The 19,637-nt window shown below is 43.8% G+C and overlaps 1 protein-coding gene across 6 annotated transcripts in view; it reads left to right on the plus strand.

Moving 5' to 3' along the window:
- The window catches only part of VTI1A (vesicle transport through interaction with t-SNAREs 1A), a 475,911-nt gene that overhangs the window by 332,183 nt on the left and 124,091 nt on the right, over positions 1-19,637 (plus strand). The window contains exon 9 of one of the 6 annotated variants that reach the window (XM_073562138.1): positions 8,094-10,160. The exons of 4 other annotated variants lie outside the window; for them this stretch is intronic. In XM_073562138.1, coding sequence (XP_073418239.1) covers positions 8,094-8,271 — 178 coding nt within the window. In that variant the 3' untranslated portion in view covers positions 8,272-10,160. Of the gene's footprint in view, positions 1-8,093; positions 10,161-19,637 lie in introns of those variants that run through there. One more of the 6 variants, XM_073562139.1, reaches the window with a different exon arrangement.

Here is a 19,637-nt window from a genome sequence, read left to right on the forward strand (position 1 = left end):
ACGCCACAGCCTACCTGAGTATTGTTGCTGACCATGTCCATCCCTTTATGACCACAATGTACCCAACATCTGATGGCTACTTTCAGCAGGATAATGCGCCATGTCATAAAGCTCGAATCATCTCAGATTGGTTTCTTGAACATGACAATGAGTTTACTGTACTCAAATGGCCTCCTCAGTCACCAGATCTCAATCCAATAGAGCATCTTTGGGATGTGGTGGAACGGGAGATTCGCATCAGGGATGTGCAGCCGACAAATCTGCGCCAACTGTGTGATGCCATCATGTCAATATGGTCCAAAATCTCTGAGGAATACTTCCAGCACCTTGTTGAATCTCTGCCACGAAGAATTGAGGCAGTTCTGAAGGCAAAAGGGGGTCCAACCCCTTACTAGCATGGTGTACCTAATAAAGTGGCCAGTGAGTGTAGATTCACTCTGAAGGCATCAAAACTATGAATTACCACATGTGGGATTATATAATTAACAAACAAGTGTGAAACAACTGAAAATACTGTATGTCTTATATTCTAGGTTCTTCAAAGTAGCCACCTTTTGCTTTGATTACTGCTTTGTACACTCTTGGCATTCTCTTGATGAGCTTCAAGAGGTAGTCACCGGAAATGGTTTTCACTTCACAGGTGTGCCCTGTCAGGCTTAATAAGTGGGATTTCTTGCCTTATAAATGGGGTTGGGACCATCAGTTGTGTTGTGCAGAAGTCTGGTGGATGCACAGCTGATAGTCCTACTGAATAGACTGTTAGAATTTGTATTATGGCAAGAAAAAAGCAGCTGAGTAGAGAAAAACGAGTGGCCATCATTACTTTAAGAAATGGTCAGTCAGTCCGAAAAATTGGGAAAACTTTGAAAGTGTCCCGAAGTGCAGTGGCAAAAGCCATCAAATGCTACAAAGAAACTGGCTCACATGAAGACCGGCCCAGGAAAGGAAGACCAAGAGTCACCTCTGCTGCAGAGGATAAGTTCATCCGAGTCACCAGCCTCCGAAATCACAGGTTAACAGCAGCTCAGATTAGAGACCAGGTCAATGCCACACAGAGTTCTAGCAGCAGACACATCTCTACAACAACTGTTAAGAGGAGACTTTGTGCAGCAGGCCTTCATGGTAAAATAGCTGCTAGGAAACCACTGCTAAGGACAGGCAACAAGCAGAAGAGACTTGTTTGGGCTAGAGAACACAAGGAATGGACATTAGACCAGTGGAAATCTGTGCTTTGGTCTGATGAGTCCACATTTGAGATCTTTGGTTCCAACCACCGTGTCTTTGTGCGACGCAGAAAAGGTGAACGGATGGACTCTACACGCCTGGTTCCCACCGTGAAGCATGGAGGAGGAGGTGTGATGGTGTGGGGGTGCTGGTGACACTGTTGGGGATTTATTCAAAACTGAAGGCATACTGAACCAGCATGGCTACCACAGCATCTTGCAGCGGCATGCTATTCCATCCGGTTTGCGTTTAGTTGGACCATCATTTATTTTTCAACAGGACAATGACCTCAAACACACCTCCAGGCTGTGTAAGGGCTATTTGACCAAGAAGGAGAGTGATGGGGTGCTACGCCAGATGACCTGGCCTCCACAGTCACCAGACCTGAACCCAATCAAGATGATTTGGGGTGAGTTGGACCACAGAGTGAAGCCAAAAGGGCCAACAAGTGCTAAGCATCTCTGGAAACTTCTTCAAGACTGTTGGAAGACCATTTCCGGTGACTACCTCTTGAAGCTCATCAAGAGAATGCCAAGAGTGTGCAAAACAGTAATCAAAGCAAAAGGTGGCTACTTTGAAGAACCTAGAATATAAGACATATTTTCAGTTGTTTTAAACTTTTTTGTTAATTATATAATTCCTCATGTGTTAATTCATAGTTTTGATGCCTTCAGAGTGAATCTACAATTTTCATAGTCATGAAAATAGAGAAAACTCTTTGATTGAGAAGGTGTGTCCAAACTTTTGGTCTGTACTGTATGTATGTGAATACCAAAGAGATCTCCAAACAACACCATGAAGACTAAGGAGATCTCGAAACAACACCGTGAAGACTAAGGAGATCTCGAAACAACACCGTGAAGACTAAGGAGATCTCCAAACACCATGGTGAAGACCAAGGAGATCTCCAAACAACACCATGAAGACCAAGGAGATCTCCAAACAACACCGTGAAGACCAAGGAGATCTCCAAACAACCCTGTGAATACGAAGGAGATCTCCAAACAACACCATGAAGACCAAGGAGATGTCCAAACTCCCGTGAAGCCCAAAGAGATCTCCAATCAACACCATGAAGACCAAGGAGATCTCCAATCAACACCATGAAGACCAAGGAGATGTCCAAACAACACCGTGAAGACCAAGGAGATCTCCAAACACCACCATGTAGACCAAGGAGATCTCCAAACAACCCCGTGAAGCCCATGGAGATCTCCAAACAAGTCAGGGACAAAGGTGTTGAGAAGTACTAGTCAGGGTTGGGTTATAAAAAAAAAAAAAAAAATCTGCTGATCCCTTGGCACACCATCAAATCCATCATCATCAAATGGAAAGAACATGGTACCACAATAAACCTGCCGAGAGAGGGCGCCCACCAAAACTCACCTCAGGCAAGGAGGACATTAATTAGAGAGGTGAGGCAGCACAAAGACCAAAGGTAACCATGAATGGGCCATCGGTAATTAGGAATAATACATTGTTATATCCTCAGGATAAGGGCATAGTGCAATAATTATTAAACACTTCCCTTAAGAAAAAATACCTAGTGATACTCTTCATTGTGGCAAATGCGAAGTGTCCTGCACGGTGATGGGTTGTGAGCACAACCGCTATCTGTGGACGTCGGGCACTCAGACCATCCTCATGGATTCCGTTTCTAACCATTTGTGCAGACACATGCAGATTTGTGGCCTGCTGGAGGTCATTTTGCAGGGCTCTGGCAGTGCTCCTCCTGTTCCTCCTTGCACAAAAGCGGAGGTAGCGGTCCTGCTGCTGGGTTCTTGCCCTCCTACGGCTCCCTTCACATCTCGTGGTGTACTGGCCTGTCTCCTGGTAGTGCCTCCAGCCTCTGGACACTATGCAGACAGACACAGCAAACCTTCTTGCCACAGCTTGCATTGATGTGCCATCCTGGAAGAGCTGCACTACCTGAGCCACTTGTGTTGGTTGTAGAGTCCGTCTCATGCTACCACGAGTGTGAAAGCACAACCAGCATTCAAAAGTGACCATAACATCAGCCAGAAATCATTTGTACTGAGATGTGGTCTGTGGTCCCCACCTGCAGAACCACTCCTTTATTGAGGGTGTCTTGATAATTGCCAATAATTTCCATTTGTTGTCTATTCCATTTACACAACAGCATGCGAAATTGATTGTCAATCAGTGTTGCTTCCTAAGTGGACAATTTGATTTCACAGAAGTTTGATTTACTTGGAGTTATGTTCTCTTGTTTAAGTTTTACCTTAATTTTTTTGAGCAGTGTATGTATATAGGGGCAGTATTATAGTAGTTATATTCTTGTATATAGGAGCAGTATTATAGTAGTTATATTCTTGTACATAGGGGCAGTATTATAGTAGTTATATTCTTGTACATAGGGGCAGTATTATAGTAGTTATATTATTGTACATAGGAGCAGTATTATAGTAGTTATATTCTTGTACATAGGGGCAGTATTATAGTAGTTATATTCTTGTACATAGGAGCAGTATTATAGTAGTTATATTCTTGTACATAGGGGCAGTATTATAGTAGTTATATTCTTGTACATAGGAGGCAGTATTATAGAAGTTATATTCTTGTACATAGGGAGCAGTATTATAGTAGTTATATTCTTGTACATAAGAGCAGTATTATAGTAGATATATTTTTGTACATGGGGGGCAGTATTATAGTTATAGTCTTGTACATTGGGGCAGTATTACAGTAGTTATATTCTTGTACATGGGGGCAGTATTATAGTAGTTATATTCTTGTACATGGGGCAGTATTATAGTAGTTATATTCTTGTACATAGGAGCAGTATTATAGTCGTTATATTCTTGTACGTAGGGGCAGTATTATAGTAGTTATATTCTTGTACATAAGAGCAGTATTATAGTAGTTATATTCTTGTACATAGGGAGAAGTATTATAGTAGTTATATTCTTGTATATAGGGTGTTATGAATGAGGCACCGGAGGAGGAGAAAACAAAAATACAAGCTAAGTCCAGAAAACCGGAGAGGTTGGTAGCTATCGGATTGCAGACCCCTGATCCTATACACCACAACTAACAGTAGCCGTGGGGGGTTCCTACGGTGCCCTAGACCCCTCGTCACAGCTGGAGAACTACATAAGCCTAAAGAAGGAAAGGGGAAATCTAAACTGCCCCAGAGCTGACCCCAAAGCAATAGACAGCCCCCAACATGTATTGTCGGTGAAAAACAGATGAAAACACAAACACAGACACAAAGACAGGCTGAGCAAACGATGGGGCCCAACTAACTAGATAGGACAGGACAGAAAAGATGCTGGCTGCAATCCGCAAAAAACCCTACCAAAAATGTCCCAACCGTCTGATAGGGAAAAAGGCCCTGAAGTCGCTAGACTAAAATCACTATCAGCACTCAGGTATATTCTGAAAACAGAGCAAAGAGATCAACTGATCAGAGACAAAAATGGAATTCAGCCAGTCCCAACCAGGACTGGCTGAATACAAACACTAAGGAAACCAGACAAAATCTCATGGAATAATAGCAGGGCAAAAAACTTAGCTTTTAGTAGACAGGAACTAAACTGGATGCAAGAGCTCAGAGCAGAAAGGATCACCAGCAGCCCTGCAGGGCGTCGGCTGCCTTATATCAACTCAGAAATTCCAGATGTCCAATCACACTCCACCTGTTCAGATGACAGGTTCTTCCCATCCCAATCAATTTCACTACCTCTCTTCACCAGCAGAGGGAGTTCATCAGACATCAAAGGTGAAGGGGAGAATGAACTCACAACAATAGGGGCAGTATTATAATAGTTATATTCTTGTACATGGGGAGCACCTGCAGGATGTCTTTATTGATGGATACAAAGTGTCAGGATTTAGAGACAGGGGGCATTCTTGACTATCGCTGACCCCCGTGTGGTTCAACCCGAGGCAATTTACCAGGGTCCGGGAATTCCCATTGTCCTGGCGGGCAGTGCCCGCAAATATATACAGCGAGCTTCTGTGCGTTTGGATAATGGTTGTGGAGAAAAACTGTGTTGGATTGGAGTTATGGGAGGACTTCCTGCAGATATCCTCCTTGGTAACGACATTGGGGAGTTACAGTGCCAATTTGTGGGAGCAGTCACCCGACTACAGTTTTTACTGGCCGGGCGTCTCGCAATCGGTAGCCCATTATTGCCGCACCTGTGATGTGTGCCAGCGAATGCGGCATCCAGGAGCTCGACATAAGGTACCCCTGCAATCCCTGCCCATAATTGAGGAATCATTTCAACGTGTAGCCGTCGACATCATAGGTCCTCTGGCCCACCCTAGCAGGTCGGGGAAAAAATATATCCTGACCGTGGTGGACTATGCCACTAGGTATCCTGAAGCTGTTGCCCTGTCCAGTATTACAGCAGTAAAGGTAGCCGAGGCCCTTGTTACCATCTTTACCCGGGTAGGGTTTCCTAGTGAAATTTTGTCGGATCAAGGCACTCAGTTCATGTCAGATCTGGTCCAGTCCCTATGGCATACCTGTGGTGTTCGAGCAATTCGCACCACCCCATACCACCCGCAGACCAACGGACTATGTGAACGCTTTAATGGAACCCTAAAAAATATGCTGAGGGCTTTTGTTGACGTTGAAAAAGACTGGGAAAAGTACCTGCCACATCTCCTCTTCGCCTATCGGGAGGTTCCCCAAGAGTCCACAGGGTTCTCTCCCTTCGGACTACTGTTTAGCCGGAAGGTCCGTGGGCCTCTCACTCTTCTGAAAGAACATTTGGAGGGAGACATCTCAGATACCGGAATGCCCATCGTTCCCTATGTTCTAGAGCTCAGAGACCGTCTCGCCCAGCCAGCTACCTTCGCTAAAGAACAACAGCGAATGGCCCAGTCCAGACAAAAAACCTGGTATGACCGTAATTCCAGGAACCGGGAATTTATGGAAGGACAGCAAGTGCTCATGATTACTGCTTCCCCTGCCAACAAGCTTCAAGCAGTGTGGGAAGGCCCTTATCAGGTTGTCAAGAAAATTAATGACACTAACTATGTTATTGCCCTGGACTCTAGTGGTCAACGACAGAAAACCGTCCACATTAACATGCTGAAAGACTACCACGACCGATCTCTGCCTGTTCTAGCTGTCTGCCACCCCCCTAGTGATACCGCCGACGACGAGTATCTCCCAGATCTCCTCCAGGTTGCGCAAGCGGGAGGATCCCTGGAACAAGTGCCCCTGGGCTCCCATTTATCGGATATACAAAAGGACGATATTGTCGCCGTACTCAGGCCGAGGGCTGCTGCTTTCTCCTCAAAGCCGGGGAAGACTACTCTCACCAGTCACCATGTGGAAACCCCCGGACAACGCCCCATCCAGCAGGCTGCCTATCGGGTTCCAGAGGCTGTTCAAGGCATGATAAAGAACGAACTGGAGGAGATGAAACAACTGGGAGTTATTCAGCCATCTCACAGTTCTTGGGCCTCTCCTGTCGTCCTGGTCCCCAAGAAGGATGGTACAACACGATTATGCGTTGATTACAGACGACTAAATGATGCCACCAAGAGTGATGCTTATCCCATGCCCAGGATTGATGATCTATTGGATCGTCTGGCCAGTGCCCAATTTGTGACCACGTTAGACTTGAGCAAGGGGTACTGGCACATACCCCTAACGGAGGACGCTCGGGAGCGCTCAGCCTTCATTACTCCATTTGGGCTTTATGAGTTCCTGGGAATGCCCTTTGGGATGAAAACTGCCCCTGCTACTTTCCAGAGACTGGTGGATCGACTGTTACAACAATGTCAGGACTTTGCCTGTGCTTACTTAGACGACATCGCCATTTTTAGCACAACCTGGGAGGAACATCTTAAACACTTGGGCATAGTGCTGGACTGTATCCTTACTGCAGGACTGACCATTCGCCCTGATAAGTGCCAAATAGGGATGGCTGAGGTGCAGTACCTCGGGCATAGAGTAGGGGGTGGGACACTAAGGCCTGAGCCTGCCAAGGTGGAAGCCATTAGCAACTGGTGTAGACCCCAGACTAAAAAGCAGGTACTTGTGTTTTTAGGAACTGCTGGTTACTATCGCAAATTTGTTTCTAACTTCAGCACCTTGGCTAAGCCCCCTAACCGACCTGACCCGCAAGAACATGCCTAGGAATGTGACATGGACGCCTGCATGCGAGGATGCCTTTTCAGTGTTAAAGACTGCCCTCGTCACTGCTCCTGTCTTGGATGTCCCGGATTATAAACGCAGGTTCCTCGTGCAGACACATGCATCCACCTTTGGGATTGGGGCAGTACTTAGCCAAGTGAACGCCGCCGGAGAAGAACATCCTGTTGTTTTTGCCAGTCAGAAACTACTGGATCGGGAAGTTGCCTATGCCACTATTGAGAAGGAGTGCCTTGCCATCGTATGGGCGCTAAAAAAATTGCAGCCCTACTTGTATGGCAGAGACTTTACAATTGTTACAGACCACAACCCCCTCACATGGCTGAATCGCGTATCAGGGGACAATGGAAGATTGCTGCGGTGGAGCTTGTCCTTACAAACCTACAGCTTCTCCATCCAATACAAGCGAGGAAGCCAACACCAGAACGCCGATGGACTGTCTCGACAAGAAGAACCATAGGTTCCGCAGGCCGACCTACCCCTGCCACTGTACAAGGAACTATAAATAACTGAGCAATGTGGACTAAAGTGAGCAGGCCAGAGGTCTGTGTAGACCTCATAGCGTGCTCACTTATTATGGGCGGGGAGAGGTTGTGATGGTGTGATATGTTATGTGGATGTCATTTTTTGTATATTCCTATTTTTAACAATTACAGTTATTTTCATAGTGTTTTTCTTATTACATTGTAAGCCTACAGCCTCACTGTATCTGTCTCTTGATGACCCCCTGTAGTGCATTAATCCCTAAGGCCCTTTGTTCTCTTCTGGGAGGCAACTTGTTTGACTACCCCTGGACAAGGAAGGGGGTGGAGGGAAGAACAGCAGCTGGACAAGTCAGTTCCGGTAGAGGCAAGATGGTGAAAAGGCTGCATTTCAGAGAGAAGGACCCATTTTTTATCCTCTGGTGCTAGAGTTTGGATTCTCGTTTCCCTGGACATTTTATCCTGTTACTGGACTGCATTCTCATTCTGGACTATCTTATCCTTTGTGTGGTGGACTGAATATGGACCTTTTCGTATTTTTGCCTGAATAAAGGTCTTGGAATTGTTCACTCTTCGCTTGCTCTGTTGATTGTGTGATACCAGAGAAGGACCCCGTGACATAGGGGGCAGTAATATAGTAGTTATATTCCTTTACATAGGAGCAGTATTATAGTAGTTATATTCTTGAACATAGGAGCAGTATTATAGTGGTTATATTCTTGTACATAGGGGCAGTATTATAGTAGTTATATTCTTATACATAGGGCAGTATTATAGTAGTTATATTCTTGTACATAGGGGCAGTATTATAGTAGTTATATTCTTGTACATAGGGGCAGTATTATAGTAGTTATATTCTTGTACATAGGAGGCAGTATTATAAAAGTTATATTCTTGTACTTAGGGAGCAGTATTATAGTAGTTATATTCTTGTACATAGGAGCAGTATTATAGTAGTTATATTCTTGTAGATAGGGGCAGTATTATAGTAGTTATATTCTTATACATAGGGCAGTATTATAGTAGTTATATTCTTGTACATAGGGGCAGTATTATAGTAGTTATATTCTTGTACATAGAGAGCAGTTTTATAGTAGTTATATTCTTGTACAAAGGGGCGGTATTATAGTAGTTATATTCTTGTACATAGGAGCAGTATTATAGTAGTTATATTCTTGTACATAGGAGCAGTATTATAGTAGTTATATTCTTGTACATAGGAGCAGTATTATAGTAGTTATATTCTTGTACATAGGAGCAGTATTATAGTAGTTATATTCTTGTACATAGGGGCAGTATTATAGTAGTTATATTCTTGTACATAGGAGCAGTATTATAGTAGTTATATTCTTGTACATAGGGGCAGTATTATAGTAGTTATATTCTTGTACATAGGAGGCAGTATTATAGAAGTTATATTCTTGTACATAGGGAGCAGTATTATAGTAGTTATATTCTTGTACATAGGGGCAGTATTATAGTAGTTATATTCTTGTACACAGGGGCAGTATTATAGTAGTTATATTCTTGTACATAGGAGCAGTATTATAGTAGTTATATTATTGTATATAGGGGCAGTATTATAGTAGTTTTATTCTTATACATAGGGAGCAGTATTATAGTAGTTATATTCTTGTACATAGGGGCAGTATTATAGTAGTTATATTCTTGTACATAGGAGCAGTATTATAGCAGTTATATTATTGTATATAGGGGCAGTATTATAGTAGTTTTATTCTTGTACATAGGGAGCAGTATTATAGTAGTTATATTCACCTGCAGAATAAGATTCTGCAGGTGAACAACTGGCTACGTCGATGGTGCCGTCAGCAACGATTTGGATTTCTGGATCACGGAGTGAACTACTTATACGATGGACTACTTGCTAGAGATGGGGTGCACCTTACGAAGACTGGAAAACATGTATTTGGAAGTCGCCTTGCTACACTTGTAAGGAGAGCTTTAAACTAGAACAACATGGGAAGGGAAGCAAAAGACCAGAAAAAGCCATACACCTGACAAATGCTATTGAGAACTCTGCTATTAGAAGTGGAAAGGAAGAACAAAGACAAAAGAATCTAATTAATAAAAATATTGGAGAAAGAGAAACCAATCACAAACTAAAATGTTTCTATACTAATGCACAAAGCATGGGCAGCAAACAAGGAGAATTGGAACTACTAACACAGGAAAAGAAATATGATGTCATTGGAATCACTGAAACTTGGTGGGACAATACACATGATTGGAATACAAGACTAGAAGGATACAACTTATTTGCAAGAAACAGACTTGATAAACGAGGAGGGGGTGTCGCATTGTATGTTAGAAATGCGTATATCTGCACAGAGATTGAAGCTTCAGAGACTGGGAGTTCTGTGGAAACTGTTTGGGTAAGAATACAAGGACAGAACAATGGAAAGGACACCATTGTAGGCATTTACTACAGGCCGCCTGTGCAAGCTGAAGACATGGATGAACTCTTTATGCATCAAATGGCCAAGTTCTCCAAAAAATATGACATAGTTGTCATGGGAGATTTCAACTATCCAGACATTTGTTGGGAATCTCTCTCAGGCAAAACTAACAGGTCAAGGAAATTCTTATCCTCTCTTGCTGACAACTTTATCTTCCAAAAGGTAAGGGAGAAAACAAGGGGAACTGCTACCTTGGATCTAATCCTTATAAACAGGGAGGAAATGGTTGAGGAGGTAAAAGTGGCTGGGACCCTAGGAGGTAGCGACCATGCTATTTTAGAATTTTGGATAACTAGAGGCGGAAGACCTGTGAAGACTCAGACGTCAAGATTAGATTTCAGAAAGGCAGATTTTAAGGGATTCAGAAAGAGAATTGGAGGGATCCAATGGCTGGATATCCTTAAAGACAAAAATGTCCAGGAAGCATGGGAAATCTTGAAAAATGAAATTCTCAAAGCACAGTTGTTAACAATTCCGAAAAGAGGGAAGAATAAGAAGCATTTAAGGAAACCAGGATGGATGAACACAGAACGTAAGCACATGCTAAAAAGGAAGAAAAAAATGTTTATAAAATGGAAAGAGGGAGGCATATCTAAAGAAGAATATAATGCTGTCTGAAGAACCTGCAGGGCACAAATCAGATTAACTAAAGCTGAAAATGAATTGAGGCTTGCAAGAGATGTCAAAAGCAATAATAAAGGATTTTGGGGATATGTCAAAAGTAAAAGAAAAGTCAAAGATGCTATAGGATTTTTACAGGATGAAAATTATGAAATGGTAAGACAGGATGTTGAGAAGGCTGAACTTTTAAATTCCTATTTTGCATCTGTTTTCTCTCAGAAAGGAAATGTAACATCAACTGTTATTCACTGTCTTATTAAGGGAATAGAAGAATCCAGGATATCTATAAACAGAAAGATAGTGAGGAAACACTTAGCTAACCTAAATGAATTCAAGTCTCCAGGTCCAGATGAATTACACCCCAGAGTACTGAAGGAGATAGCAGAAGAAATTTTTGAACCCCTCTCCATAATCTTTGAAAATTCTTGGAGAACAGGAGAAGTGCCAGAAGACTGGAGAAGAGTAAATGTTGTTCTATCTTCAAAAAGGGGAAGAAGGTGGACCCAGGCAACTATAGGCCGGTGAGTCTGACTTCTATACCAGGAAAGATCTTTGAACAAATTATTAAACAACATGTATGTCAGTACCTGGATAAGAATTAAGTGATTAAACAGAGTCAGCATGGGTTTGTAACTAATAAGTCATGTCAGACTAACTTAATTTCCTTCTATGACGGAATCACTGATTGGGTGGATCAAGGAAATGCTGTAGATATAGTATATCTTGACTTCAGCAAAGCATTTGACAAAGTCTCTCATACAGTCCTTATTGAAAAAATGACTAAGTATGGAATGGACAAGGCAACTGTTAGGTGGATTCATAACTGGCTTAGTGATCAGACCCAAAGAGTGGTCGTAAATGGCTGCACATCCATTTGGAAGAATGTCTCAAGTGGGGTACCACAGGGCTCTGTCCTGGGCCCTGTATTGTTCAACATCTTTATCAACGATTTAGATGAAGGAATTGAGGGTAAACTGATTAAATTTGCTGATGACACAAAGCTAGGAGGGATAGCTAATACTAGAGAAGAGAGAGAGAGGATTCAAAAAGATTTAAATAAACTGGAGAAGTGGGCAGCAACTAACAGAATGGTTTTTAACAGGGAGAAATGCAAAGTACTACATCTGGGCAATAAAAGTGAAAAAAGTATATACAGAATGCGAGGAATAGGGCTAAGTGACAGCACATGTGAAAAAGACTTGGGTATACTAATAGATCACAGACTGAATATGAGTCAACAGTGTGATGCAGCAGCAAAAATGGCAAATGCAATTCTAGGATGTATTAACAGAAGCATACAGTCTAGATCACGTGAAGTCATTATTTCCCTCTACTCCTCTTTGGTCAGACCTCATCTGGAATATTGTGTCCAGTTTTAGGCACCACATTTTAAAAAAGACATCAACAAACTGGAGCAAGTTCAGAAAAGAGCGACCAGAATGGTGACCGGTCTGCAAACCCTGTCTTATGAGGAAAGGTTGCAGGATTTGGGAATGTTTAGTTTGCAAAAGAGAAGACTGAGAGGAGACTTAATAGCTGTCTACATATATCTAAAGGGCTGTCACATTGTAGAAGGATCAACTTTATTCTCATTTGCACAAGGAAAGACTAGAAGCAATGGGATGAAACTGAATGGGAGGAGACACAGATTAGATATTAGAAAAAACTTTCTGACAGTTAGAGTGATCAATGAGTGGAACAGGCTGCCACGAGAAGTGGTGAGTTCTTCAATGGAAGTCTTCAAACACAGGCTGGACAGACATCTGACTGGGATGATTTAGCGAATCCTGCTTTGAGCAGGGGGTTGGACCAGATGGCCCAGGAGGTCCTTTCCAACTCTACGATTCTATGATTCTATGATTCTTGTACATAGGAGACAGTATTATAGAAGTTATATTCTTGTACATAGGGAGCAGTATTATAGTAGTTATATTCTTGTACATAGGGGCAGTATTATAGTAGTTATATTTTTGTACATAGGGGCAGTATTATAGTAGTTATATTCTTGTACATAGGAGGCAGTATTATAGAAGTTCTATTCTTGTAAATAGAGAGCAGTATTATAGTAGTTATATTCTTGTACATAGGAGCTGTATTATAGTAGTTATATTCTTGTACATAGGGAGCAGTATTGTAATAGTTATATTCTTGTACATAGGAACAGTATTATAGTAGTTATATTCTTGTACATAGGAGCATTATTATGGCAGTTATATTCTTGTATATAGGGGCAGTATTATAGTAGTTATATTGTTGTACATAGGGAGCAGTATTATAGTAGTTATATTCTTGCACATGAGAGCAGTATTATAGCAGTTATATTCTTGTACATAGGGGCAGTATTATAGTAGTTATATTCTTCTACATAGGAGGCAGTATTATAGAAGTTATATTCTTGTACATAGGGAGCAGTATTATAGTAGTTATATTCTTGTACATAGGGACAGTATTATAGTAGTTATATTCTTGTACATACATAGGAGCAGTATTATAGCAGTTATATTCTTGTACATAGGGGCAGTATTATAGTAGTTATATTCTTATACATAGCAGTATTATAGTAGTTATATTCTTGTACATAGGGGCAGTATTATAGTAGTTATATTCTTATACATAGCAGTATTATAGTAGTTATATTCTTGTACATAGGGGCAGTATTATAGTAGTTATATTCTTGTACATAGGGGCAGTATTATAGTAGTTATATTCTTGTACATAGGGAGCAGTATTTTAGTAGTTATATTCTTGTACATAGGGAGCAATATTATAGTAGTTATATTCTTGTACATAGGAGCAGTATTATAGTAGTTATATTCTTGTACATAGGAGCAGTATTATAGCAGTTATATTCTTGTATATAGGGGCAGTATTATAGTAGTTATATTCTTGTACATAGGAGCAGTATTATAGTAGTTATAGTCTTGTACATAGGGGCAGTATTATAGTAGTTATATTCTTGTACATAGGAGCAGTATTATAGTAGTTATAGTCTTGTACATAGGGGGCAGTATTATAGTAGTTATATTCTTGTACATAGGGGCAGTATTATAGTAGTTATATTCTTGTACATAGGGGCAGTATTATAGTAGTTATATTCTTGTACATAGGGGCAGTATTATAGTTGTTATATTCTTGTACATAAGGGGCAATTTTTATTATAAAACCCAAACATAAATACAATTATAATAAAACAAAAATCATCCAGTATTACAAAACACAAACCACTTAGGTAATATATACACAGCACTAATAATCAGATCATATTCATCAATAAATTAAAGTGTCCACACCTGGGGATGGAAAAAGAAAGTTAGAGGAAAAAAAAAAACAAACAACAAAAAAAAAAAACAAAAAACAAAAAAAAAACATTATCATATTTTCTAACTGAATTTTACGTTTCTCCATAACGTTATGTTCCCTGGACTCCTTCCAACTTCTAGTGATTTTATCCACCGGAGTTCTGACATAACCTGATTGGCGGCAGCGGTGTGGTCGAACGGCTCATTGTGAAGTGACACCCGGGTTCTCATGTGCCAGTGATAGTATTTGATGACACTGATTATAATGTACATTGTCTCTCTGTTGATGTTACTAACAGTGGAGGGGACACCATAGATTATGTCAGGATACTTTAGAGTCCGCAGTCTGGGGATTTTTAGATTATCTGACACTTCCTCCCAGATCTTCCTCCCTCCCCAGCAATCACATATAAAGTGCTCCATAGTTTCCTCCTGCTGACAACCAAGGGGACAATTCCGATCAGAGACACACAGATGTTTCAGGTTCCCTCTGACAAAGAGCCGACTATGCAGTGAAAGCCAAGTGACATCAAACAGTTTAGGAGGAAGCCATTTCCCGTTTAGGAACCTAAGGCTTTCCTGCAGGGTGGTGGTGACACAATCTCTCAGGGCCAGTGGAGAGTAGAAGAAAGTCCTACATACACGAGCATACAGGTCTCTTCTCATACTGCTCTCAATGTAAGACCTCTCCAGTCCCCACCTCCTAACACACTTCAGACCATAGTCCAGATACTGGGGGAGGTGGTCACCTGTCCATCTCCTCCTCTTGAGACTGCCGCCTCGCACCCAAGATTCTGCAAAAGGCAATATCCAGTACCTGATACTATTTACCCACAGGGAGCTACTGTTTGAGTCCATGTTCCCAAAATTCACCTTTAGAAACAAGGAGTCAAAGAAAACCCTTGGATTCAACATATCCAGCCCACCCTCTCTCCGCCGTAGGTATGTTATTCCCCTTTTTATCAGGTTCATCCTATTCCCCCACAAGAGCTGGAAGAACAGGCTGAAGAGCCTCGCTGAGAAAGATTCCGGTAAAGGGAAAATGACAGAGACATACAAGAAAACGGGGACCAGGTAAGTCTTCAACATTGTGACCCTTTCTCTGTAGGTCAGCCTCCAGTTCTTCCATCGCTGAACCTTTGCATTTCCGGTTTCCAATTTCTCCTCCCAATTTAGTGTGGCATTATCATCCCTCCCAAATTTAACCCCTAGGATCTTAATATGGGTGGAGGCTTTGGAAAACTGCGGCAGATCAAAGCTGGGCTCAGTATCTAATGTCCACAGAGCTTGACTCTTTTCAAGGTTGACCAGAGACCCGGAGGCCTCTGAGTAGCTTCTGATGGACGCAGATAACATCTGCACCTCACGAGGATTGGAGATCACCAGCGTCACATCATCCGCATAGGCAACAACATTCAGAGGCGGGCAGTGGGGGACCGGCACCCCCTGAAAATCGCACTCCTGCAGTGACCTCAGAAACGGGTCTAGGGCAAAAACATACAGGAGCGGACTCATTGGGCAACCCTGTCTCACCCCCGCCCCAACTCCAAAAGTGTCACCCTGCCAACCATTAATCAGAGGAAAGCTCACCGCCTCTCTGTACAACGTCTTCACCCAATCCACAAATTGTCCCGGAATACCGTACTTTGACAAAGTGGCCCACAGATAGTCATGATCAACCCTGTCAAAGGCTTTAGCCTGGTCCAGACTAACAACATATCTCCCACACCGCAGAGCTTTACATCTCTCAAACATCTCTCGTATCGAGATGACTGCTCCAGAGATGTTCCGCCCTTTTACTGTGCCAAACTGAGAGCCTGCCAACAGTGCCGGGGACAAACAGACTAATCTAGAAAATAGGATCTTTGCTAGAATCTTCCTGTCCACATTCAAGAGGGCAATCGGCCTCCAGTTCTTGATGTCACTCGGCTCTTTACCTTTAGACAGCAGAATTAACGAGGACACTCTCATGGATGGAGGCATCAGGTGATTTTCTAGACAATTTCTATACACATCCACGAGAATTGGAGCCAGGAGGTCTCTGAATTTCTTATAAAATTCTGCCGTTATACCATCTGGACCTGGTGCCTTCTTCAGATATAACTTATCAATAGCCTCCTTAACTTCTTCCACCGTTAATTCTGCTGTCAAAGGAGAAAAGTCCAGATCATTAGTATCAGGCGCTGGAGTTGCCTCCAAGAATTGAGCCATCTTATCTTTATCCAAAACTTTCCTCTGAAACAAGTCAGCATAGTAAGATCTCACCACCTCCAGGATACCCTCCCGTGAATCCTGCAATACACCCTGGGAGTCAATGAGACCCGTGACCATTTTTTTGGCCACCCTCTCCCTGCAATTCTCAAAGGGATCAGGGGCCCCTAAGGACCCATAATCCCGTTCAAGAACCAGGGAGGTATACCTGCTATACTGATACTGCTTTATCTCAGATTTCAGCCGGTCGATCTTCACTTTGTCATCCCCGCCCGCCGAATACAGTGACTCCAATTCTTTGCGCAGCTTTAGGTACTGGCTGTACTTATTCCTCCCTTTATTAACTGACAGTCTCTTTAAGAGGGATCTGATATCCTCCTTGACGTCCTCCCACCAGTCGGTCATGTTGTCATAGAAGTCAACCCTGTCTAGATGAAGCTGGATAAGGGAGTGAACACGGCTCTGAACATAGGCATCATCCAGGAGACTGGAATTAAGCTTCCACAACCCCCTACCAATGTCCGGACGGTTAGAGGAACCCAAAGAGAAGCACAAGGCGAGGTGATCAGAGTAAGGGACGACCTTCTCACTCAGGGCGCCGACAGCCTCAGTAGGACTGACAAAAGCAAAATCTATCCTACTGCTCCTGTTGGAACATGAATACGTGAATTTTGGCTGTCGCCCACCCTGTGTGAAAACGTCGGTCAGTCCTGCCTGCATTATAACGTTATGTAGGACCTTACCGTCCCTGGTCACTGCCCTGCCCGAGGAGCTGTCACCTGATGTCATTATGGCATTAAAGTCCCCCGCCATCACCACTGGAAGAGAAGTGAAGAGGTAAGGCTTGACATCATTAAACAGCTGGATCCTGTCCGTCACTGTCTGTGGCCCATAGATGTTAATAAGCCGGAGTCGCCTCCCATGGACAGTGACTTCCAGGACCAGACATCTTCCCATGACCACCTCCGTCATCCTATGCACAGTCACATCATTGGTGTTAAACAGGACAGCGACCCCGGCGTAAGGCTCCACAGCCAGTGACCAGAAAGAAGGACCGGACCGCCATTCCCTCTCAGCCTCTCTCATAAGCCCCAGAGATGTCAGTCGTGTCTCCTGCAGGAAGATGACATCTGTGTCCAGATATTTGAGATGTTCATACACCGCGTGTCTAGTTCTCCTCAGCTTAATGCTATTCACATTGCTCGAGGTCACTGTCAATGAGAACCCCGCCATCACAACACAATATAGAAAGAGCAGAATAATAGCCATCATCATGAGTCAGAGATGTTCTGTCCACCACTGGTGTCCATGTCAGACTCTACCTGAGGGTCTACAGATAAGGGCTTCCGCTTTGGTGGGGGATGGTCCTCTATGTCCCTGTCACACTCAGCATCAACTTTCCTCAACTCTTCCTCATAATCGTCACCATTGGACTCAGATAAAACTCCATACTTGTTCACTCCTGCAGAATTCTGAACCTTCTTACTAGCACTCTGACCAGTGTCATATTCTGCCTCAGGTTTACGGGAGGATGTGTTCTTTTTCTTCCTTTTATTATTATTAATGTTCCAGTCATCAGATACAGACAGCGATGCTGAAGGGGGGGCTATCTGAGGCTGCTGGACCTGATGGACAACCTCCATGTTCCCCTCTGCACCCTGCTTCTCTGGTGCTGCCTGAGTGGACTCCTGGTGGGCATCTGAGCTGGTCAACATCTCTCCTGACATTAAATCCTCCTCCTCATGTGTCCCTGCCACCACATCCTCATCCTCCTGAGCCTCTGCCCCTGCCATCACTAACTCATCAGGGAAGACTCTGCAGATGTTGTGCCAGGCGTCTGGACAGTCCCTGTGAGGGTGGCCCATCCTACCACAGAGGTTGCACCTGACGTCCCGGCAGTCCGCAGCGACATGGCCGATTGCCCCACACAGACTGCACTTCACCACAGTACAGGCGTTAGCCAGATGACCTTTCCCACCACATTTGAAGCACTTTCTGGGTTGCCCGGGATAATAACACCTTCCCTTTTCCCTCCCAATGAAGAAGGAGTTGGGTAAGTGGGCAGTGATGTTATTACATTGCCGCAATTTTGCCAAGACCCGCCACCCCATTGTCCAGATACCATCCTCATCTCTGACCTTGGTGAGTCCAGAGACGAGGTCACAGTGTCTCCGGAGCCACACCTCGATGTCCTGTGGAGGAACGGCCTCATTCCAGAAGGTGATATTCACTGTGACAGTGTCTGGCCTGGAGATAGGAACCAACACAAACTTATTCCAGCCCTCAGCATCTCTGAACTTGGGGTAATTGGCCCAGAATCTATCCAGGTCAGACATGAGCTTGAAGCTGACCTCGTAGCCCTGCCTGTCCTGAAGATTAGACACTGCCAGTATCTCATTTGCCACAAACCCCATCTGGCCGCAGAGTAGCTCTCTCACCACATACCTGCGTTGTGGCAGATCCTCCTTGGCACCTATGTATTTAAACCGCACCACATTAATGCGCTTGAATGTCTGGCCGGTATACCTGGCGCTGGAAGTGAAGGATGGGGCGCCGCGGCTCCAGGCATTCCTGGGGGGCACCTGCCGGGTCACACTGGGCTGACTGACAGGGAGAGTGCCTGCAGCAGGGGGGGCTGTCACACCCTGTGGACTGGATGGCAAAGGGGGATAATCACACATATCTTGCACATTATCATGAGCAGCATCATTATCATCAGACAGTGCGACGTCCATTACAGAATGTGAAACCCCTCCAACCCCCGACCCCATGGGCACAGCATCCCCAGCCACAGTCTGTGCCTCAGCCTCATCAGCACAAACAGTCTCAGAAATACTGTCCTGCTCCTGTGTGGGGCATTCTGGGACCTGTGGTGCCTCTGCTGGAGTCTGCAGTGTGTGCTCCTGTTCACACTCGGCTGCCTCAGCCTCAGCAGCACAAACAGTCTCAGAAATACTGTCCTGCTCCTGTGTGGGGCACTCTGGGACCTGTGGTGCCTCTGCTGCAGTCTGAAGTGTGTGCTCCTGTTCACACTGAGCTGCCTCGGCCTCATCAGCACAAACAGTCTCACATACACTGTCCTGCTCCTGTGTGGGGCATTCTGGGACCTGTGGTGCCTCTGCTGCAGTCTGAAGTGTGTGCTCCTGTTCACACTGAGCTGCCTGCTGCTGCAGCTGTTTTCCCTCCT

This window comes from Dendrobates tinctorius, unplaced genomic scaffold (genome assembly GCF_039654945.1).
Source record: "Dendrobates tinctorius isolate UK_male_01 unplaced genomic scaffold, ASM3965494v1 ptg000341l, whole genome shotgun sequence".
NCBI lineage: Eukaryota > Metazoa > Chordata > Amphibia > Anura > Dendrobatidae > Dendrobates > Dendrobates tinctorius.